This window comes from Phyllostomus hastatus, unplaced genomic scaffold (assembly GCF_019186645.2).
Source record: "Phyllostomus hastatus isolate PE091 unplaced genomic scaffold, TTU_PhHast_1.1 phas_scaffold_501, whole genome shotgun sequence".
NCBI classification, from domain to species: domain Eukaryota; kingdom Metazoa; phylum Chordata; class Mammalia; order Chiroptera; family Phyllostomidae; genus Phyllostomus; species Phyllostomus hastatus.
In genome coordinates this window covers 3253656-3278905 of record NW_025334033.1, presented here as the reverse complement: position 1 = coordinate 3278905, position 25250 = coordinate 3253656, and the positions used below count along the sequence as shown (strand labels likewise).

General features: G+C 40.0%; 1 protein-coding gene across 3 annotated transcripts in view; it reads right to left on the bottom strand.

Moving 5' to 3' along the window:
- The window catches only part of FMN1 (formin 1), a 355246-nt gene that overhangs the window by 95492 nt on the left and 234504 nt on the right, over positions 1 to 25250 (bottom strand). For all 3 annotated transcript variants that reach the window (XM_045823499.1, XM_045823500.1, XM_045823501.1), the window contains 2 exons: positions 23326 to 23446; positions 2059 to 2151 (listed from right to left, as the gene is read on the bottom strand). In XM_045823499.1, coding sequence (XP_045679455.1) covers positions 2059 to 2151; positions 23326 to 23446 — 214 coding nt within the window. The remainder of the gene's footprint in view (positions 1 to 2058; positions 2152 to 23325; positions 23447 to 25250) is intronic.

The window sequence follows — 25250 nt, the reverse complement described above, 5'->3', positions numbered from 1 at the left end:
TTTTCCAAGGCACCAAAGAAGATATTCAAAGGTTTAAACATTTTCACATTTATCTTTTTCTAACAAAAGAATAAAATTTACAATTTAAGTTTTAAGATGCTACCTGGTTTAAGGAGAAAGGATTAAGGCCACTACAGCATATAAGCAAATAATTTCCAGATATATACCTTACAGAATTATCCAGATATAGAATAATAGCAATTAAAATAAAAATGGAATCTAAGTACATGTACGCCTCATTTAAAGTTAATTCCATACATGCCAAAAGCAGAAATTCTTAATTGGGGTTTAGCAAAGAGAAGTATTTCATGCTTTTCTTCAGCCCCCTGAGGTTATATTTATATGGCATAGTCATAAAGCAATGTGTCTACTTTGATAAGTCACATATGAAACCCCACCTTATTTTAGTCACATAACAATAAGTGCTAGTCTTGCTGTTTGTTCTCAGCATGGAACTATGCCTGACAGCACTACTTCCATCATGTGTGACATGCAGCAGTGTCTGAGGGAGAACCCTGACTTCTACTCTAACACAAGCAAGCTCTCACCGTGGAGGAGGGGAAAGTGATCTCTGCACCAAAGGAACAGCTGAAATGGAGTTCCTTTGAATCATGGACTGAGAATTTCCCTACCAATTCCCAAGGTAGTTTGACCATATTGTATGGATTCACCCTGTTTAATGGTCCATTCTTGATAGTGTGTTATCATGTGATCTTATTAATAAGTAGAAATGGCTTATTGACATATCCCCAAATGTTACCACATGCACTTCCTCTGGCTTTCCAGCAAACACAAAATCTCTAACTACACCACACTTACTTTTTCCTTATTGAGACATAATTGGCATATAACATTATATTAGTTTCAAGTGTATAACATAATGATTCAATATATGTATATATTGTGAAATGATCATCATAATAAATCTAGTTAACATCCATCCTACACAGTTACAATTTTTTTTCTGCAGATGAGAACTATTAAGATCTGCTCACTTGCCCTGGTTGGTGTGGCTAAATGCATTGAGTGCCAGCCTGTGAACTGAAAGGTAATCGGTTCCATTCCCAGTCAGGGCACATGCCTGGGTTGCCGGCCAAGTCCCCAGTTGGGGGCATGCGAGAGGCAACCAATCGATGTATCTCTTGCACATTGATGTTTCTCTTCCTCTCTTTCTCCCTCCCTTCCCTTCTCTCTAAAAATAAATAAATAAAATCTTCAATAAAAAGATCTACTCTTGTAGCAACTTTCAATATACAATACAGTATTACTAACTATAGCCACAATGCTGTACATTACAGCCCCAGGGTTTTGTTTGTTTTTTTTCAAACTGGAAGTTCTACCCCACACTTACTTTTGTTTTACATCTAAGGCTGAATTTGAGAAATTAGAATAGAAAATACCCCCAATGCATTAAACTTCCATGTTCACTAACAGTGATTGACAAAAGTTCTCTCCTCCTTCTAGAATCGTGAAGGAAGAAAGATAACTCGGTGAGCTTTCTAAGTAAGTTCTGGGTCTCATGCATATCACTTCCCCCTACTAACCCCAAAGGACCTATGGGTGCCAAGTGATTGGATGTGTGACATTCACCTGGCCCCAGTTTTCCTTTCTGAAAAGTAATGGAAAATACAACACAAATTTCTAAATTGCTACACTCACAAAACCAGCAGGACAATCACCACCCTCCTGTCCAGGCTGATGCAGACCTGAGATGCTCGGCTGCATCAGCCTTGCACTACACTGTTTGTCAATTAGCGTGCGCGGGATCCTCTCGGGTTCCACGAAGAGACAAAGAAGAAGTCTTCTCCCCAGAGTTTACAAAAACAGAAGTAATGTTAAAAATTTAAAATATTAAAACGGATTTGAAAGGTGATATAAAAGTTACAGGACAACTCCGTCTACATTGAGTATGTAGCCACCCTAGGAAGATGGACTAATGGAATCATTAAAGCTGCCAGTGGTCAGCCAGGATGCATGGGGCAGGGGGCCTCTGAGAAGGATTGTGGAATGAAGGATGTTGCAGAGTATCCTATATGTGCAGCTGATACAGCTTCCTACCTTTCTGGAAGAACTCTTGTAGTTTGTCTTTAAAAGGCTGGAGATACTGCTTTGGTGACTCCTTGCACACCACCACCATCTGTTTCTCACTTGCTGTGAAGAGAAAGAAGTTTGGAATTAGACTTCCCAAGAACACATATTTGCTGAACTCATGCTCTGAACTATGTTCTTGGGTATTAACTGTGTAAAATCCTTATCAATCACTGTTTATTCAAATTCAAGGGTGAAAAGCACAAACAAAAACAACATGAACAAACAAAAGTAATTAGCTCATTCTACACCTTTGTTCAGGAATAGGGAGATGCATCTTCAACTTTCCTTTTAGAGATGCTGCAAAACCTCTGACTTGGGACAAATGAAGTACTCTGCTTTTGGCTTCTCAAACAAAGGGGCAAAAACTATTGACGGACAAGTCCTAGGGAATTGAGGGCCTGACCCTCTTCAGATATCATTCTCCAAAAGTAGAGCTTGAAATCAATTTTGCAGAAATTCATTCCCAGGCATTTAAGTTGCCTTGAACCACCAAAGGGGCTATTCCTCACAGTGACACCCATTCCCAGCATGAGAACTAAGCCCAGGTTAGGGAGGACCACATCTCCCTTCATGCTTCCCATTCATCTACCCTTCTCATTGATATTCTGCTGGCACATGTGAAATCATTTGATTTGTGATTTACACCCCTAGAATTCTTAGAAAGGGAATGGTTGTTTTTGGAAATAATAATCATAAATTCTTGGAATCAAGCATCCCACCATCCCCAAATGAAGTACTGGGCGAGTGTTACATAATAGTCTGGTTTCAGGGAAAAGTTTTCTTTCATAATGGAGGAAGAAGAGTTTTGATCTCTTTCAGGAGAAGAGATGGACACACAGAGATAAGGGTAGCAAAAGAGAAGAACAATTGGATTGGACACGGATAGCCTCTGGAGTATCTCCACAGCTTCAGTAAAGCCTCCTGAACTCAATGTGGGCTGTGAACAGCAATGGAGGGGCTGAATTTTACACTGAGTTTGGACCTAGTGCAGAACAAAGATAATTCACAAGGCGGGAGAGTTATCCCCTCCCATCTACCCCTCTGATCCCCTTTCCTTCAAATTTTATGGATAGCTTAATTTTTCTACAGAGATAGGACTTTAGCATAAATAGTTCTTAGATCACAGGAGATAGGCCTACTCACAAATACTCATACATTCAAAGTACTTATTGAGTATCTGGACTATGCCACTGTGTCAAAAGTTAGAAAAAAATATTTAACCAGACCTGTTGGTCATCTCTCCTCTAAAATGTTCATCAGAGTCAAATAACAGAGAGACAAGGAAATCAATATATTGTAACATGTTGTCATGGGACACTGGGGTCAGGTGGTGCTCAGGGAAGGAAGGTTCTCCAGAAAAGGTAACACGAGTTGAATTGCAAAGGTCAAGGAGGAGCTGGCCAGCCAGTCAAGGAGAATACAAAAAGTAAGATGTAGTTCAGAAAGAGGAAATATAATGACTAAAAATAAAGCATTATGGGAATGCATGGGTCTTTTGGGATAAGATCAATGGTAATAGTATGACTGGACCTCAGGACATGGACCTTCTTTCTTTCCAAGGTCTATAGTGTCCTATGTCTAGATTTTAATTCAAAGGAACAAGATTCAAGGAACTAGATTCAAAAGCATTGGAACTACCCTGATTATGGAAGAGAAGTCAGAAAAGGCCACAGAAGTAGGAGGCTTGTATAATTTTTATTTATTTATTCATTCATTCATTCCTTGCCCAAGGACAGTTTTTTCATTGATTTTTTTTAGAGAGAGAGGAAGGGAGAGAGAATTATTGATTGGTTGTCTCCCATACATGCCCAGATCAGGGATTATACATACCCAGACTGGAGATGGAACTTACACCTTAGGTATGTGCCTTGACCAGGAATTGAACCTGCAACCTTTCAGTTACAGGACGATGCTCAAACCAACTGAGCCATACTGTCCATGGCAATGCTTGTATAATTTTAAATAAAGTGGTCAGGAAAAGTTTCACTGTGAACATAGTTGACCAGAGACTTGACCAGGGTAAAGAAAAGAGCCATGAGAAAGTTTGAGGGTGAAAATCAAAACTTATTTAGAATATGATAAGCTGGAGATATCAATAATACATTCACATTATATATAAAAGTCTGCAGTTTAGGCTGTATGACTGGGATAGAAATACACATCAGGAAGTCATGGGCATAAAATTGGTACTTAAAGCCACGAAAGCAAATGAATTGGTAGGGAAAGAATGTAGCCAAAGAAGAGAAGGGGTTGCGGACAAACCCTGAGGCATGCAAGCTGTGGAGGCGAGGCCAAAAAAGCATGGGGAATGAGCAAAAAAGCAGAAAAGTGAAGTACAAAATCACCTGATCTGAGAGGAAACCAGTATTGCAAGAAAGACCGAACAGTCAGCTCTCTGCAATCCTGTTAAAAGGTCAAGTAGAAGATGGAGAAGTGACCGCTGATTCCAGCAACATGGAAGTCACTGGGCCTTTAAAAATCAACTTCAGGGAGTGAGGGGTGGAAGAAGGAAATCAAATTGTGGCAGGGTTGGGTAGGTGGAGATAGATTATATAGCTATTTGGTTTAAAAAGCTAAGCCCGAGAAAAAAGAGCAATATAAAGAACATCTTTCTACCCAAGAAGATGCTATCTAGGGTTACTCTAATCAAGGGTGGGTATCTCCTTCCCCAGAGGAATTTTGTGTAAAAATAAACCCACTAGGGAGCTTGAGTCTAGGGGAATCCCATGATGCTGATTCACCTCACAGAAGGAGGCCGCCCAAGATAAAGTTCACCTTAATGTCCTATGATCATGAGGGTTCTCCATGCAAAAATTTAAGCAGAAGTGACAGGGCCAAATGAGCACATGCCAACCTGCTTCAGGACTTGGAAAGGCTCGCAAAGCTGGGCCACTGACTGCAGCCTTTGCATGGAATCATCTAAAGCACTATTCAAAGATCCCTCCTATCAAACGTCATTGCTGAGTCAGAATTTCCACTGTGATGATTATGCGGTTATTGATGCAGCCTTAGTCTGCGAAACATTAGCATGAAAAATATTCATTAATCACTTACTCATGACTAGGCCTAAATATAGACAGATTGGGCATGATAGGATTTATAGGGTGCTACGTGATCTATTTATTTAAAAACATCCCTTTCTTGGTTCTTACGAAAATCGCCACCATTAGAAGCCTTCCCTTGAACAGAAGATGCTAACTCCAGAAGATCTCCTTAGAAGTGCATGTATATTAGTTGAAAAAGAAAACATTATGAAAGAAGAATTTATTAACACTTGAGTATAAATTTCTTTCTCAGACTGATTTGGAAAGGCTAGGTTTCAAGCAACAGGCAGGAAAGTTGTGTTACAATGGAAGAAAAAGGAACGTTCGTGAACGTTCTCATTGAGGGCAGACTCTACAGTACAAAGCCTCAGGCAGGCAGCCCCAAACATGGGGTTCCTGAGCATCTGAAAAGAAAGGGCACTTATCTTTGGGAGGAGCACAGCAATTAATTCCTAAAAAGTATTATGAAGGTAACACACATAAAGAAACACAAATAACATTTACAAAAAATAGAAGATCCTTCATGACCAGAATGGTTACCATTTCATACTTTGCTGCCTATTCTTAGTGTCTCAGCCTCTGTATCACACACAGGTCCCTTCTTGATTTCATAAAGGTTGCCTATATATGTTTCTTTTAAACATATACTTTCATTTGGCAGAGAAACTTGTGTACCTTCATTCCTTCTATTAAACATATCATGCACTTTCTCATATTATTTCACAAAATTCACAAGTATTATGTCGCATAGCCATATAAAATGTCATCAAGTGGATATGTCCTAGCTCACTTAAAGATTTGCCTGCAGTTGGACAATAAGGTCCTTTCTACTTTATTCTCATAGTGAATCATTTAAGCTTTAAGTAACATCGGTGCCCAGTAAAAAACTTATTCTAAGTTTAAGATTACTTCTTTAGGATAGATTTCAGAAGTGGAATTGAAGGTAGAATAGGAAAAAGATTTTTAGAGTTCTTGATACAGAGTGGATACAAACTGCTTTTGGTATAACATGGAGGTTTTAAAAATAAAGCTGTGGCTCCTCCACCATGTTGCAGAGGTGGCTGGCTGCATAGAAGCTAGAATGTGCCTGCTGCTGTAACACAGGGCCTGTGGTCCTTGTACTGGAAGTGATCACACTGTAGACTGGCAAGCACTGAAACAACCATCCATGCATGGAGGTGATTTACTCAAAGGTGAAGAAAACTGGTGACATACAAAAATGGTACAAGATACTCTAGGGTGAACCACAGTGTAAGACTAGGTTTGATGCCTGCCCCCGAAAGTGGCTTTTTGGGAAGGTCCCAGGAGTCGTGTTTAATTTGAATGTAAAGTAGGCTCTCAATGCCACGGGAGCTATCTGAGTTTTGGGAGGGTCTGAAGGCAGATTTGAAATTTATGTCAAGTGCTCAGAGTTTAAAAAACACATTTACATATATATAATTATAAACACATAATTTTAAGATGCTCAGACCTGTGGATCAACAATATTAAGTAATGACTGGACATGTGATTATAACTCAAGCCATTTGTGAAGACCATATAGAGACTACACTTTTTCCTCAAAATACTTTAAGAAGTATTTTGAGGAAAAATCAGTGGGTGAAAATTAAGAGGTTGCTGATGGAATCAGCAAAGGCAGATTCCAGCCCTCTTGGCTAAGATGCCTCCTTCTCACAGAAATTATATTACAGGTCAAACAATACATCCCACCCATCTCTCAAAGCAGGAAAGTGGTTCACTTATAGGAAGGCTTAAATTAAAAAAGACTTCCTCTGGAGCCAAAATGCTTATTGCAGTTTGTACTAAAATTAAGTGATGGATTTTCTCAGCCATGTAAACCTTGAAGCTGACAGGCCTGCCTGTCTGTGATCCCAGGAAATCAGTATGTGGAAGTGGTAACAATGCTGATTTTAGCATTATTTCCTTCCAGCAGTACAACAGCCAGCTACAGAGAGACCAGTGATTAAGATACATAAGCCCATTACCACAGAGCAACCTGTTCCCACACTGCTCCACCAGGACAGCTGCAAGCCATCCACCGTTTCTCTGACCCCTGTCTGGGCCCACGTTCCCGTTTCAGCCCTCACTGCTTAGTCACATTAACTGTAATTTTCTACTCTGGAAAGTGTTTACATCTAAATAAAACATGAAGAAATAAAAGAGAAAAGATGGACAGGCATAAGGAGGAGAGAGAAGAGAAAAGGATGGAAAGTTATTTTAAAACTCACAACCTAAACTGGTGGATGAATTCTGGTACGTAATCTTGGCTACGGGAATCACTGGCAAAGCATGAAGCTGGCAAAGGCTGCTAATCAGTTTGCCACTGTCTTCAGATTTAATGCAATATTTGGCTCGGACATTTAAAAAAATCCCCTATTATAGCTAAAATATTTACACAGCCCTATGTGTCTCACTTAATGCCTGTTAAGCAATCGTCTTTTAAAACTCCGCAGACACTTGTAAATCTATCGAGAGAATTGTGGCCGATAAACAAAGCTTCACATGAAGAGGGCTGCATTGTCAATTTGCTGGGAGTCAGGACTTCTTAGATGTGTTTGAAAATAAAGTTGAAAATCAGAAATAGTTTGGAGTGGGTAGCAAAGTGGCCGATAGTCTTGCTGGTGGGATGCTGTTAGCTGTATTAATGGGAAACCTCCAGACACTGACCTCAGTTATTTAAAGCCCCACTCTCCTGTAAACCTGTCATTAATCCTGCCTCTCTGCTGAGTTACGGCACAGGGAAAGTTACTGGTCCAGCAGCCCCAGCAGTCTGCATCCCAGGGCCTGCCAGGTTAGAGAGGTGTGTTGGTGAGGTTTGTAACAGGAGGCCATTATATGGTTGCATGCCACGTGACTGTGTGTAAATTTTTTAGGAAGGATCCGGGATTCTTAGAGAAAAGGGGAAATTCTCCTCTGGGAGAAGCTGGGTATAAAAGATTCTGAAATGCCTATTAAATTCCTTAATGTCTTTAGCTCTGATGTTAATGAGCCCAAGTGATAAAATTTAAAGGCAAGGGAGGCCCATCAAAGCTATCTCCTGCCGGTATGGGGAGCCCCGAGAACTTGCCCCTGTCTTCAAGTGAGTCAGGTACTTGTGACAAGACCTTGAGCAAATTGTTCAATTGCTTAATTATTCCTGTTAGATTAGCTGCATTTTTATTTTTACTCCGTGTCACTGACTTGAACGGGTCATCGAATATGATTCACAATTAGTTTTATCACAGCTTTAAAAAAGAAAAATCATATACTTCAGTTTAAAAATTCAGTCCCAGCTTAAACAACTCAATTTTGGGTAGGGGGATAAGGAGAGGGGTATTCTGGATTTATTTTTTTTTTTATAAAGAAACTAGGTATTTTTAATTGCAAGATACAGTTCCTTGAACAGGAGGTAGCATATATTTATTCATTCTTTTTATAATATCACCATCAGAAAAAGTTTTGCAAATGGTTTTGTGAATCTGCCAAACAGCTGGGGGGCAAACTCTGCCCACTTCCCACCCATCAGACAGACAGCAGGTTCAATCACTGTGCTTAGGGACAGCTTTCTATTCCTAGGAGAAGACAGATCAGAAGAGAAAGTGGGGATAAGTTTGTCTCCTAGAAAATGAGCATAACACTTGCTCTTAAAATGGGTTTACAAATGACTTAACATTTCAGTGAGTTTATTTAAAGTTAGCAGCTAAGTCTGTGTTTTGAATAAATATTTGCTGAGCAAATAAACTGATTGAAAAGGTCAAACAAGGTCCTCGTATTCTGGAGATTTTTTATTTTATTTTATTTTGTGTGGATATCTGGAGATTTGATGATGTTTTTAAAGTCCATCAAAATAGTCAAAACAACAACAACAACAAAACACAACAGTTTCAAAGCACAACCAAATGAGTAGTTTTAGTACCTTAGCCATCCTCGGTTTTCCTTGGGCCTTCCTTTTTCTGTACATTATGCCACCAGGAAAGTCACCGGCCTGATGGTGCCTGTGTGTCTACACTGAATTGTACACACTGACTCTTATCTCTGTGCTCAATAAGTTTTTGAAAACTATACCAAGTTCTCAATCTGTATGACTAAAAACAAATGGCTCTTAGTGGCCAAGGGTGTCTTGGGCCTCAGCCTGCTTTATGTGTCTCATTTTACTCCTCAGAAGAACCCTGAGCTCAGCCCTCCTATTATCCCTATTTTTAGGTGACATGAGTAAAGTCACATAGATACTAAGTGACTAAGTCAGAATCTGATCTCAGGGGTGTCAGACCCACTGGTCTTGTGCTGTCCTGCATCCATACTGTAACCAGGGAAGTGCTAGAAGCAATATGGAATACCTATGAAAGTGCTTTGTGAAACATCAGAAAATCACCAAGTATCAACACTGGGACCCCTTCATTTTAAATGGGAAAACAGAAGGCCAGGGAGGTCAGGTGAAGTTTAGGAGAAGGTCAGGTTATCAATGGCAGAGGAGACCTGAACAAGGGCTGCTGACCCCAGGTACGTCAGTGGCCTTTCTTCGGGTGCCTAGTAAGTAGAGTCACAGTCCACGAGCTCTATCCATCTAAAAAACATGCTGTTGCCAAGAAACCTGGGGGAAAGATACTAGCAAACACTCTAATCCCCATTGCTGGGCTAAACACCTCTCCCTGTGACTATTCATTTGGTTGTCGGACACAAGAAGAATCCATTTGTGAACTGTGAATCTTCCATAAGATCCATGAAACACAATTTACTTGGGCAAGAAGATATTTTGATAGTCACAAAACCACCCACATATCTATTGGGGTGAAGAAAATATGTTGAGCTGACACCAAGTCATAGTAACACAGGCTTAGCAATCAAAAGACCCAAGTTCTGTGCCTGGCTGGGTAATCCCAGCCATATTGCTTCCTGTGTTGGAGACCCACCCACTATGTTTTCTCCACTCTGTGTGCCTGCCCTCCCCACCTCAAAGGATGAAATTTTATCTATAGGGATGTTATCACTATTATAACTATATTAATATCTTTTTCTTTTTTTGAATGGGACATGGAGAAGATACTCTTGCCAATGGACTTGCCGAATTAATGCTATTTCCCATTCATTCTACTCGATTCCTACAGTATACAGCAAGTTTGCAGCTGGAAGACTACTGTCCAGTTTGCCTGGGCAGTTCTTCTCACAGTTGAGTAGAATCTTTATTACCAGCAATGTGTTGTTTCTAAACAATGTAAGTGGAAGTACTTAAAATATTGCTGTTAGTCCTGGGCTGAGCGGCTCAGTTGGTTGGAGCATCATCCAATATACCAAAAGTCATGGGTTTGTTTCCCAGTCAGGGCACAGATCTAGGTTGTGGATTTGGTCCCTGATCGCGGCACATACAGGAGGCAACTGATCGATGTTTCTCTCCTACATTGATGTTTCCCTCTCTCTCTCTCCCTCCTTCTCTCTCTCTAAAATTAATAAACATACCCTCAGGTGAGGATTAATATGTATGTATGTGTGTATGTGTATATATATATATATATGTATGTTAAATATAGATTTGAGAGATCAGTGAAGACTGGGGAGGCATGGCAACTCAATGCCATGTGGTACTCACGGTTGGATCCTGGAACAAAAACAGGGCATTAATGGAAACACTGGTGAAATCCAAATAAACACTAGTCAGTTTAGTTAACAGAAACGTACCAGTGCCAGTTCCTTAGTTTTTGATGAATCACAACAATGTAAGGTTACCAGGGGAATGGGATAGGAGCTGTATAGAAACTTTCCATACTACCTTTGTAACTTCTGTAAATCTAAAATTATTCTAAGCTAAAAATAAAAAAGCTCACTTCAAAAAATATGTGGGCAAGACAGATGTAAAGGTTTAGAATAATTATCAATATCTAGGAAGATTCTGTGATGGTATTTGCAAAAGCCTTGACTCCACTTTAAAAATACGAAAGGGTGATCTGCCGTGGATGCCGAGCGCACAGGGAAGACTCACAAAACTCCATTCAAAGATCTGGAATTCAAGAGAAGGCCTCAGCCCTCCATCAAACGACAGACAAATAAGTGATACTCTGTTGAACTTGTTTTAAATTAAAGGTTAAGGAATATCAGTATCATTGTTTATGATTCCTGGTTTGGGCCAACTTTGTTCTATTAACCAAACATATTGGATAAGAATTCTACTCTATAAAGATTATTTCTAGATGGTATCAACATTAGAGCTTTTGATGCACGGTTTATTTCAAGAGCAGATCCTTGAGAGCCATTTTGAAAGGGAATACCTGAATTCCAAACCTCATATAATTTTTCAGTTGAGTTTTATACCCTGTAAGTGGCCAGGGCTCTAGCTCTTCTAATAAACTAAGTCCAGGGAAGAACCCAATAACCCTCAGTAAGTAAGGAGAGAACTATAGAATGCACTGAAATAGCACAGTGATAATAATCACCTTAGAAACTTAAAATCATCTAGATCAACTACCCTTTCTAATGTTACCTGTCCTGGCCATCTACCACAACATAGTCTTCTAAGCACGAGTGGGTGAGGAACCCACCACTTCTCAAAACCATCAGTGCTTCCTTTGGGCAGCTTTAAATCTTGTCTTCCTGAACCTTCTACCTATTTATGCTCATTTGATATCTTTGCCCATAAGAAAATATTGGTTGAACAGCAACTATGTGGCAGGTACTTACCAACACATTGCATATAAACACTAAAAGGGTCATTAGATTGTTGCCTCGTTGGAGAGGGGAGGGAGATAAAATTTACAAATAAATAAATAGAAAATAATAGCAGTATCAAAACTGTGGACTCTAAGAGAGAGAGACTATTCAGAGTAGCTGCTAAAGTCTGGGTGGTTACGGAAGGGCCGGGGCACAGGGATATCAACAGGAAGGACAAGCTAGGCAGAGGGAACAGCTGCCGCAAAGCTCCTGCAGCACAAACAAGCTCACCGGGTTGGAACCCAAAGAAGGCCCCCTTGAGGCTGGAGTCTAGTGTGCAGGTGGTGCTGGGGTTCCATGAGATGAAACAGGAAAGGGAGAAGTGGGCAAATCGTGTAGAAACTTGGAAGGCATAGCTACAAGTTCTGAAGTTGGATTTTATCCCAAGAGCAATGAATATGAAACAACAAAGTGGCCTGACCTGTCATGGGTGATGGAGATTTATTTAAAGGGAAGGCAGGAGTGGATGCAGGGATACCTATTAGGAACCTGGTGCTATGGCCCTGGTGTGGGGATAGAAAGCAATAAACTGATTCAAGGCATATTTTGAAGGCAGTCAACAGGGTTTGCTCATGGACTGGATGTCAGATATAAGGGCACAAAGGGAGTCAGGGATAAGTATTTTACTTTTACTTATACTCTGCAAAAGGGGGTCCTTCATACAATCCCCCACTCAAATAATCAGTGAGGTGGGCGGGGATGCTCTCCTCTGCACACAAGGATACGGAGATGTGGGGGATGACACTATTGGGTTGTGAGACACAAATCTGAATTCAGGGCTTGTGACTCAGACTTTGCCACGACAGTAGCTTTATTTCAATATTTTATGTTTCTTGTCGGAAATAAAACAACCCAAAATAAATTCTACTTGCTATGTTCATTTATAAATAAAGGGTAGAAATAAAGTGAACCATAACTCATCCTTCCCACCTAGAGATGTCACAATCATGGCTTCAAAGGAAAACACAAACTTCTTCCATTAATTAAATGGGTGAATCAGGTTTCAGTTTCCCTATCCCCTCTCCGTTCTGTACAGCTTGTCTTTGAAGGCATTCCATTTGGGAAATGTGTGACCTTTACCCATCATGTCGCACTTAATTGAATGCTTTGCATCAAAAGTCACCATGCTAATCAACATTTTACACCCACTGCTTTTCTGAAATTCTTACCCCAGTTCCCTATGTCTGTTTTATTGAAGTCATTTTACAAAAATAAATCATATCAAAGTTTTTTTATTATTTCTAAAACTTTGCTTGTAAAACTAAATATTTTCAACACCATGGCAACACGGTCAGGACTCTGGCTAATGTATCCAGTCCGTACCAGAGTTCAGGCTTAGCACACGACTGCAGTGGACAAACGGGCTGTGGAGGAGGGAAGAGCTAATAAGTTAGCTACGGTCAATAATCACTCAAGGCGTGTCTTCTGGAGCTTCCTAAAAGGTGATAAACTAGCCAGTCCTGCCCTAACGGGTCAGTTTCCCCTCTCCCTCCTAGGACGCACCGATACGCACACACTGAGCAAACTTCATGGCTCTGAATGAGATTAAGCAACACCTCCCTCATCTTCACAAGCACTTCCTCATCCATCTGTTCCTCTGACCCTTCCAACATCCCTCTGAGTTGGGCAGGGGGTAGGATGATCGGTTCCATATTTTTCAGCTGAGATTCACCAAGATGAAGTGATTTGTCAGAGCTGCATGGCTTATCATGCTGTTAGTAACAGGCAGAACTAGAATTTTAAACTGCATCTCCTACATCCCAGGCTGGTACTCCTTTCTACATACCAGCCTCCACTGTTGAAATTTACCTAAATTATTGCAAATGCTGTGGGGCTTTTTTGATATATTTATTAAAGTTACACATGCACATAGTTAAAAAATAAATAAATGAACTCCATGCATGCTGCAAAGAGAAGTTCCTGATCTCCCCCCACACCCACCACACGAACCTCCTCCCAATATAGCACCACTGTGACTTTTACACTAATATCCAGTGTTGACATTTTTATGACTTTGCAAAAACAACTCCCAGTCCCAGCTGACATATGTAAATTCTGGTTAATTAACCTTTTTTAAAAACTTTGCTGCCCAAACTGCCTCATCCGCAAAATAAGTGTTTTTTATAATTTGCTCTGCTTTCTATATGCTTATCACTAAATGAACTCCAAACTTGTTACTAGTTGTGTAAGTCCTGTCAAAACATCCAGATACACCAGACTGCATATTCCTCACGAATCATCTCCATGATTATTTGGACCTAACCTCATCTGGAATGTTTGCTCTGCGTGCTCGCTGTCATCCTGCGCTCCCTGCCTGAGGAGCAGCCCTTCCCCTCCCTTGCCCACTGGATTTGTTACTTCCTGTCACCTTGTCTCCCCATTTTGTGATAAAGCACTCTCTGGTAGCATCTTGAGAATGGCTGTATGGGAGATAAGATTACTGAGGAATTACATGTTTGGAAACACTTGTATTCTGCTTCCTATTTGATGATTTGGTGGATATAAGATTCTGCAATAGGAATAGTTTTCCCTCAGAATTCTGATCAATTTCTAGCTTCTAATGTTGCTGTTGAAAAGTCTGAAGCCGTTCTGCTTCCTGGTTTTCTGTGCGTAATTTGTTTGCTCATCCCTAACCTCTTTCTTTTTAGAAGTGTGTAAGCTTTTCTTTTTTTGTGCTGAGTATTCTGAAATGCTCGATTCACAGTATGGATCTGTTTTATTCCATTGTGCGGGAATCTCTATGGGCCTTTTAAAATTAGGAGCGTGTATCTGTCATTTTCTTGAATGATTTCATTGACTTATTTACATATGAATTTATATAATGTTTATATATGTATGTGTAAAAAATTATGTGTGACTTTCTGGTGTGTATGAATCTTGTGGCAAAAATTGGATTGCTTCTTACCTTTCTCCACTCCTGGATTAGAATTCAGCTTTCTTGTTTGGCTAATTCATTTATCAGTTGTCCATCTACTTTTTGAACTTCAGAAATGTTGTGGTTAGGTTTACTCTCTCATTCTGTGTTCTTGAGTTTATGCCTTTAAACAACTCTCTTTACTATTAATTTTATTAACTATTTACTATTTTATTTACTAGTAGTTTTATTAATTTTCAGACAGAAACTGAAATCCCATATGACTGTGCAATCTAAAGGAGTGTTCAGTTGGCCATCGTTTCTCAGATGTTCTCCAAAAGTTTTCCAAAGTTTTCCTCCCCCTTACTAAAGCCATACTGCTTTTGGACAATGCTCAAATGAGTAATTAAAGAAAATATTCACTTTCATGATGAGATCTAGTTTTACTCTTTTCTTTTTCTCTTGAAAGGTGCATACTCTCATTGAGAGAAAGCCATCTGATAATGCTAGGTGGTAGAAGCCATTCATCCTGCAAGTCAGGGCTGGCCCCAAGCATAGAAGCAATAGTCTGCTCTGTTGTATGACTTGACAAGTCTTGGAATGTTCCCATACCTTCTCATCTGTGTCAGAAGCCCATTACATGCAATTTCCTCAAATGGAAGAGATAACAAGTCGAAACCATGTGGGTTGCCTTGGAGTAGCCCTGCAGTACTTTGTTCTTTGTCTGGCTAACCACATCAGACTAATTTGCTTATCTTCTGGGTGATGGAAGAACAAAACATAGGCAAGGTAATCATCAGAGAGAGAGAGAGAGAGAGAGAGAGAGAGAGAGAGGGAGCACTGAAGAGAGTATGTTGGAGTGACCAAAAGAGATTGATCAGTAGGTCAGAGGACAATAGAGATTAGAACAGGTAGATTAGTTGAGTGGTTATGGGTGGAGAGAAGAAAAAGACTACCTTCAATTTAATTGTTATCTGTAGCCCCTTTAGAAGATGAACTAGAGAACTAAGTGTAGCTTATTCTCCAAGCTTTATTTTTCTAGATCCTGTTGTTAGTGCCTGAGGGGTGGGCCTACAAATAGTAAAAGATAAAGTATGATACAGTAGAGTGTAAGATTTGTAATCAGATAAACCTGTTTCAAATCTCAACTTTGTCCTTAGTAGCAAAGTTGCTTCAACTTCCTCCCTATGAAAATGCAGGTAGTACTTACTTTGAAGTAATTTTAACAAAGAGAAATGATGTAAGCAAATTTTCTGGCATGTAGTAATCGCTCATCAAATGGTAACTGCTGTTGTTAGTGTTGGTGGACATGGACATGAACACATATGTTCTTATACCCTTGAACACATTTAGTTGGGTGGCTGTGTCCACTGTCCACCCTTGCAGGGAGGATGATTTTAACACTGAGATTCTTTAGAATTGCCAGGGCACAATGGTAATAAAATGTGAACCAACTTTTACTAGGTTTTATTATTGCTTTGAAATTCTGGACAGATATACCAGATAAAAGGCAGGTGACTAAGTTAAATTTAAATTTGAGATAAGCAAGAAATATTTTCTCTTAGTATAAGTGTGTCCCATGCAATATTTGAGACATATACATACTCAAAAAATCTTGTTTGTGTGAAATTCAGATTCATTAGGGCCTCCTACATTTTATTTAATAAATCTGTCAGCCCTGAGTGTGCCCCCATGTCACATGCACGGGGGTGGGGGGGGGGGATGCTCCATCACAGCCCCAAACCCCACCCTGACTATGTCTATTGCAAAGTCAAAGGGACAGCCATTACAGACTTCCTTTAATTGCTTTGCTTCCTGAGATAATATCAATAGGTAATCATTTTTAAAAAATTCTGTTTGGGGTCCAACAGCACTGACTGAGTTAACTGGCCAAAGGCCACACCCCTTCAAGTGTTCAAGTGTTGGACGGATACATAGGTTCCTGGCTGAGGAGCCAACAGAGCTGCAGAAAAGATGGAGCCAAACTTGCACTGAAGAACTAGACAGTGGAGCTCGGACAGGATCCTTCCCCCATCCTCAATGACACAAACTCGGATACCCATTAGCAGGTCAATAACACCAATTATTAGCATTTCTTCTCCTTTCTCACAGTCAAGCCTTGATTAACTGCAGTAATGGGAGAAAGGCAGGACACTACACATATCCCGATTCAAAATTAAAAAAGCAAAAGCAATCAAAGGCAAGATGAAGTGCAGGTTCTGCTAACTACCCCTCCTGCCTTCCTCCACCTCGGGGGATACCAACTCTTCTGCAGGCAGCATCCCTTCCAGGAGCCATCAGTGCTCCGCATCTCAAACCCCACTCCACACAGCTCTCCCCTCGGCACCTCACTAATGTTATCTCAGCAATGCATTTGCCCAGATACCTAAGTGAGCTAAATGGAAAAGAAGAGGATTGTTTCCACCTTTCAGGAGTGACAGTAGGTAGTGTAATGCTTACCATGTAGTTTCAAACAGGAAAGGTTTTCCAACCTGTAAACAGTATACTCATCATGATTAATATTAAAAGTAATATATTAACTTCTAGGAAATTATGGCTAATTTTTAACTTCATTAATCTACCTACCTATAATAGAGAGTAGGTTACAATTTATGTTTTTTAACCTTAATTTTAATTGCAAAAATTTCATATCTGTATCTAAATAGTCAAACTATTGCCACTACACCAGTCTTTGCCAAGGACCACGAGAAATGTAAAACTGTTCTCATTCTATATTTTTCATGTGCAGGTGTGCAGTTCCTCTCTAATTCCCACTCTGTTAACTGATTGTATTGGTACTGACTGTACAAGTCTAAATAACATGTTAATTTCTTTGGTGAGACTTTAGAAGGGAGTGGAGCTAAATGGATGCACTCAATCTTTATCTGGAAGACACACTGTCTATAGTTTGGAAAATCTACCAGCACCATCCCCCCACCCCGTGAAAATCCCCTTTTTTGAACTGTTACTTTCATGTATGTATGAATTTACATCCTCTTATAATTTAAATTTTGAATAGAACATTCAGGGACTAACTAGTGTTATACAAAACAAAGGTTCATCTGAATGTTTGGGGGTTGATCTGGTCACTCCATAAAATAAGGACATCAGGACTGAAAATGCCTACAGATGTGATGGATGTACTTTGGTGTAAAGTTAGTTTAGGACTATTACTACTATTCAAACTTAGAAAGAAAAATTTAACATTTATTGAATGCCTGTACTATGTACTTCATGCAGCATCTCATTTAAAGAAGGCTTAAGGAATTAACATTTTAGGATAAACATTTATCATATAAACATGTATTGAGTGGTAACACATCAAAAAAGTCAATAGACACTGTTGCCTTTCCAAAAATGTATAATCGTATTCCCAAATATTTCTAACTGGTACAAAGAAAGGACATGTTCAAATATATAGTCTTAGATATTTAGAGAAAATGAAATCATTGGAATTATCTTAAAACATACACAAACTTGCATCTCAGCCAACATTCTCAAACAAGTTTGAGTATCTTACACTGAGGGTTAACTAGTAATTACATTTTCCCAATTTATACATGTAATAACAGGGCTAAGAACACAACATTTTCAAGGCAAGATTTCTTAAATAGCTGATTAAATAGCCCATTCTTAATGATAAAGGACACTAAGTAACTTGCCCTAATAAGAAAAATTTGTTTTTTCTTAAACTTCTCAAAATACACTGGCTTTTCAACACCTATCTGAAGAGTTCCTGTCTCATCTTCCAACAAAAAAATTAAGTAACCTTTCATAGCCAGAATGAAGTTTTTATAATAAAGCACTATTATAGGATGATGTCAAACCAATGTGGATTTGGAAGTGGTGACACCAGAGTAATTTCGAGTAACACTAATGCTATTCCTTTTGGCTTTCAGGCATCAAGACACCAGAGAGGATGTGACCCACTCTATCTGTTTACATGGATAACAATCCGAGTGAGGACAGTGGAGCCAGGGAGCACCAAGAGCAGCACTGAAGGGCAAAGGCTATGGCTGTTCATCACAGCCTCTCTTCTGGTTGTCCAGTGGTGCCAATGTAGCAACAGCTATGTCTGTATATCAAAGACTAGATAGGAAAATCCACATCGCCTCTTAAACTGTTTCACGGAATACATGTTCTACCTCATATTACTAAGTATTCAGTGAAATTAAAAAAGAAAAAAACCCACCGTTTCGTGTTTTAAGAAATGCTGCTTTAAACAAGGTTAAATAATTTTTTTTATTGTGCAACTTTCCAGAATAGTTAATAAACTGATGTGCACTGTGAGTCTCTATGATAAGATTTTAGGATGGAGCATTTTCAAGTTTGTTGGACTAGTGGACTAGAGGCCTTTTTTTTTTTTTTTTTTTAAGAAAGCACTAATTCACATTTCATGCAACACTGATGACGGCTAGTACTGGGGAAACCCTACATCTATGGTCTCAGCAATGGTGTGGAGGGGCTAGTGTGGGATGTTGTGACTGGTATTAACCGGCACAATCAGACACACACATGCATGGTGTGTTTGTTTCCTGTTGCTACTATAACACATTACTACAGACTTACATGTCTTAAAATTACACACATATATTACCTATAGTCCTCACATGTTAGAGGCTGACAGGGGTCTCACTGGGACCCCTCACATGAAGTCCATGTGTGGATGGGGCTGCGTGCCCTCTGGAGCTCCAGGGAGACTCTGTTCCTTGCCTTTCCCAGTTTTAGGGGCTTCCTGCATTCTTCGTGTCACTGCCCAGTTCCCCCTCTTCAAAGCCAGCAACACTGCATCCCTCTGATCATTCTGCTGTATTACCTCCCGCTGACCACAGACAAGGAAAGTGCTCAGCTTTTAAACATTCATGCTAAAGATTCATGTGATTAGATTAGGTCCACTTGAATAGTCCAGGCTAATCTCCCCATCTCAATGTCGGCAAAGTCCCTTTTTGCCATGTAAGGTAAAGTCATCACAGACCCCAGGAATTTGAGTTTGGACATCTTCGGGAGCTCCTGCAATATTAGTCTGCCTACCACCCATGCGTTGGTAAGAATACCTTCAGAATTTTGGCCAGCAAGTTTGACAAATAAGAAAGAGAGCAACTGTTCCTACTGTTTGCTTGATTTTTCCCCAGCTATTACTTATAACATCACACTACCAGGGAAATAAAAATTATTGTCTCATTAAGGGATGTAGAACAGTAAACACAATATGAAACATGTTCCCAAACACCAAGAACTTGGGGCTGTGTCCACAGTGTAGAGAAGAGCACGCAAGTGCTCTGGGAAGGAGATTTTCCACAAACACAGCCAGCTGGCTTCTCAAGAACGTGGGCCTGACTCTAGAAGCTGTGCATTTTCCAGTAGGAGGTGCATACATACAACTGCAAAGCTTTGTCAAAGCTTTTCTTACTAAGGGGCCATGTACTCATTACCTCCCATGACACAGGTACTATAACTGTCCCATTTTATAGGTGAGAAAATGAATATACTCTACGGTTATCTTACTTGGCAAGATCCTGCTTTCACCAAACCAGTAAAAAATTCATAACTGATTCCATAACCTGAGGTCTTAATCTTATGCAATACTGTGTCTATTCACTTTTATAACCCATCTCTCCAGTAATTCTTCTCTCTACCTCTCCTCAACCCAAGGGTGCACACATATGGTTGTACAGGTGTGTGTGTGCACACTTGCACTCATGCACACATTCAGAGACTCCAGTGATTCTCTCTCTGTCGTTTGTATCTTTATGAGGCTTTATGCCTTGATGATATATCTCTTTCTGTTTTGATCTCTGATGAGGTATGGAAACTTCTGGGTCACCGGCAGAATGTCACAAGTACATGGCTTAGAGTCATATCAAGCTTTAAAATGCGGCTAGGTCAGCATCGCCTGTGAAGTGACTCAGCAAGTTACATGAGCACAGTGAACTTCTGCTTCCTCTTCCTGTGGGAGATTGGGAATAATATCTGCTTCACAGGGGCATTGCAAGGATTAAAGTAAGTGGTATATGTAAAGTACCTGATAGATAATAATAATGCATTGTTATTATATACATGTAATAAATTGTAGTTGATACTATTACCATCTATTCCTTGCTGTGCTTTACCTACATAAAAGAGCTATTTAAAGTTCTAGTCTCTGTGAAAGATGCCCATTGACAACATCTAATTATATCAGCGACAGTTGTAGAACCAACAGTCATAGTTAATTCACACCCTATTGCTAAGGTGTGATTCATGCTACTCCACACAAATTTCTTCTAAAGGGCCATGGCTGCTGCTGGGAGAACTGGGGCCTGAGACGACTTGAAATTTACTAATCACATCTGGTTTAGCTTTAGACATTTTCTGGGGTTTTGCCAGCAGTCACGACATTTTAATGGCTACAATAAACCTCAAAGCCTCATCAAATCTTTGCTGTATGTGTGAAAATTATGTCCTCTTCAATTAAACATCCAATCGAGGCTCACACCAAGGCCTTATGGAGACGGAGGTGCAGCCTGAACAAGAACGTGAGATGAAACGGACCGCCACGACTCTGGCCATCTTGCCAGATGGCATTGAGAAGAAAAAGAAATTCATTAGAGAACCAATGGTCTGTATTTTCTTTAAATATTTACTAGGTACCTTTCATGTGTGGAAAGCACTGGCATCTCTAAAGATTAGCAGGGCATTTTTGTTTAAATATTCAATGAGTGTGAGGAGCCCTAGTTTCCTCCATCACCCTTATGGTACCTCGTGTCCTTCAGTTAAATCACTGAGGCGACGCTCAGTTTTCCTTCCTACGGCAGCTCCTCCAACTTCAGAAGTTTGGTATTTCCTTAAAGTTGAGGAAAGTGTGAATTGAGTACTGAGAGATCTGGAATGACAGCTGGGATCTCCCTAGAGAAAGTAACGTATACCAAAAGTGGGGAGCTTTGGGGGAGCCCCTGCCTGTCCACTGTCTTCCTAATTCACTCTTCTGGCCCCTTTGTGATTTATCGTCAAACACACAGGAGCGTCACAGGGCGGTGGCTGAGCCAGGGTGCCTGAAAGGGGCAGTCCCTGGAAGGAAGGCAGGAAAAGAGGAAAGATCACACATGGATCAGGTTTCTGTTCAAAAGACCAGATGACAGGACAGGCCCCGGGTGTCACATGGGCCACAAGATGAAGGCCAGCATTCAGGGTGGCCACGGAGGGAACAGGCACAGGTCCTCCCTGCCACTGCTCCTGAGGCAGCCACTCCCAGGACTGGCCTGCGCCCTGATTCTGCCATTGGAGACAGACAGAAACAAACTGCTACGTGATGGCTTCCTCCCCTTTATTACGATGAGAATCAAGCTCCTCATCTTAGACAAGGATAAAACTGTTTTGTTTTTTTAAGGGAAGGGAAAAGTATAACCACAAGTTCACGTATCACATTCCTGAACAAAGCACTCATTTGGTTGAATTCGAGCTCTCAACCACATCAACAGGAGGGGAAAAAAATCCGCATGTTCCTTTAAAAATAATTTACAAGGTAAAAGTATTCACTTGTAACCACTATCCTTATTTAAGCAAGTTTTATGCCCAAAGTAAAAACAAATGGCTCTCTCTGCCACTAGGAGCAGATCTTTCCCACTTGCCTTCCATTTCCAAGCTGTTCTCTGTCTAAGACTTAGGTTTCTGAGCACTCTTTCACAATAAACATTTTTTAAATGTTTATTTTATGTCTTAGTGTAAAAATATTCCTGGTTCGAGCTCTTCATTTCCTCAAGCTCTCCTTTTGGCACTCTGGGCTCCATTTCCACATTAACACGCTGCCTAAATCCTCCGCAGAGCTCTTCAGTTGGAGTTATACAAGCTCCAGCGCAAGTATTTATATCCTTGGACAAGGAGATGTCTCCACAGTGAAAACACAAGGCTCTAGAAATGCCAAAGGAAAATTCCTGCCCAAGAGAGACATATTTTCACCTTTTAAAAAAAGCCAAAAGGGGCTTTCAGTATTTTGTTTTGAATAATTAAAAATGTAAATTAAACTAAAATAGAATATTTACTATGGTCTTGCCATCATTATTGGACTCATATATATATGTAAACCAAATTTATAGGAACATGTGTGTGAGTGTGTGTGTATGTGTGTGAGAGAGAGAAAGGGAGAGAGAGAGAAAGACAGCAAGAGAGGGAGGGAGGGAGGGAGAAAGACAGCATTGTAAACTTGTTTAGAAAATACACGAGTTCTAATCACATAGATCTGATTAGTGCTTAGTAAATCTACTTCTCATTGGCTGTGTGAACATAATTTATCCAAGCCTCATTTTTCTTATCTGTAAAAGAGAGTTAGTATAGTTCCTGCTTATTAGGATTGTTATAAGGATTATATGAGACAACAGTAAGCATTCAATAAAGGGTTGGTGCTATTATAATTATTAAAATTATATCTACTGTATGTTGGCAAATGTAGATGAAACAAGATGTAGGTATAATAAGTACTAATTAACACTGGTAAGAGAGGGCTATGGAAATGCAGTGCCCCTAAAAAGTGTGCAGAGACGAGAAGTGTCCCGAGGGCTTTAGAATGCCGAAACTGAATGCTGCACTGGTTCCATTCCATGAGCCAGACAATAAATAATTCTCTTAAATCATTTTTTTAAAAAATCTTAGCTATCATCATAATAACGGAACAGTTCCTGTTACCTTCTAGTTGCTTCTTCAGTTTTCTCAAGTCTTTTATAAGGTCTTCAAACTTGACTTGGGAAGCCAGAAAAAAATCTTGTGGTTCAGGCAGGGGGAAGACACTCTTTTCTGTTCCTGCTTCCTAAAAGACACAGTAAAGAAAAGTACATTATACCCCTAGTTGTCACTTTCGGTTGAAATTCCAAAGCATCTTTTATTGAATGTTTGAATAAAAAATCGTACCAATGCTCCTCTGCTATTCTTCAATTTGGACTGGTGACTTTGAAGTGCTTTCGTGTCTTTCACAATATCATTTTGGTCTTACGGGCATTTAGATTGGCTATGGCATGGGCTAGGTTCTATTTTGCCTCATGAATCAAAGAGAAAATTGTCAGGTATGTCCTGATCTTGGACACCCTACGTCCATGGAAAAAGGCTTAGGAGGAACACATGAAAGCACTTAAATCGAAAGTCCCGGTTTGAATTGCACATGGTAACAATTAGATAACTCATGTTTGGGGTATGTCAATGGGTATGAATTGGAAGGTGCTGGATACGTCAGCATTACAATGGAAGGAACAACCACCCTCTCTATGCCTTTACCTACCTTCCTCTGCAACTTAAAGTGTGTGTGTGTGTGTGTGTGTGAGAGAGAGAGAGAGAGAGAGAGAGAGAGAGAGAGAGAGAGAGATTGAGAGAGAGAGAATTCTTCGCATATTTGTAAAAATTTTGTTTGGCTAGTCTCACCAGATATTTAACGGGGACACAACTGAGTAGAGTTTTTGACAAGCCCCACAACTATACCTCATAGAGTACCTGCGCTGAGAAACATCTTGAGGGACAAAACCTTCATCAGGCACATTGAAAGATAAGCTGAGCCTCCAATTTCTTTTCCAGCCTATCTTGCTTTTTTCTGAGTTGTTTAATGTAAGCTCCGTATCTTGCATATCTCAGACAGTCTTCAGGTCTCCACAAAGGCAACTTTGCCAGCTTTCCTTCACATTCCATCTTTCCTACTGCCATTAGGATGAGTTCCAAATGCTGAAACTGCTTTACAAGGCACTTTATGATCTGGCCTCTGTCTACATCTCCAGCCTTATTTCTACCTTCCTCCCATCTCTAACTCCCCTCCCCAAACTTTCATAAAATAAAAGGACAGGCCACACTCTTGTGCCTCTAGGCTTTTGTAAAACTTTTACCTGAAACTGTCCCTTTCCAACCCTTCCCCAGAATGTCCTCATACCTCCATGTCCACACTTGTCCTTCAAGTCTCAAAACATTTGTCAATCCCTGAAAGATTTCCCCTAAGTCCCAGCAACTAACTCTTGGGCGTTTCCAAGAGCCCCTCCTACTTACCATTGTTACAGCACTTACCAATATTAATTTACAAACTGCTGTGTTAACTTTTATATCTTCCCCACTAGACAGAAAGGCAGGAAGTCTTGGTCTCAGTATGGAACATAACCTTTGGCGTGCCAATAAACTTTGGAAACATCACCAGGATGCTCAAAAACACTGTTCTTGGAAATCTGTACCTTTAGCAGGAGACACCTAACTTACCTTCATAGTTTCTTGTGATTTCAGGGATTCCTTGGACCCCTCCCTTTCCTTTAAGACCTTTAGCTTTACTTGGAATGCTAGAAGAAGGTGGTTCTCTTCATTTGATCAGGATTTTACGTGATCAATGCACTTGTTTTCATCTTCCAATACTTATTTTACTACTTTAAAAACCATGGAAGCAGTATCTAGTCTGAGTACTAGATGGAACGACACCTACGATGTTTGCCACAAAACTCCACGGCAATCTACCCTGGAAGAACTCATAAATAATATCTCTTTCTATTTTCCAAAAGTTTTTTTTTAATCAGACTCAGTCTGGCTCCTTTTTTTTTTTTTTGTTAATCTAGGAAAAAGAGAATATGGTACTGAGCAAATCAGTCTGGTAG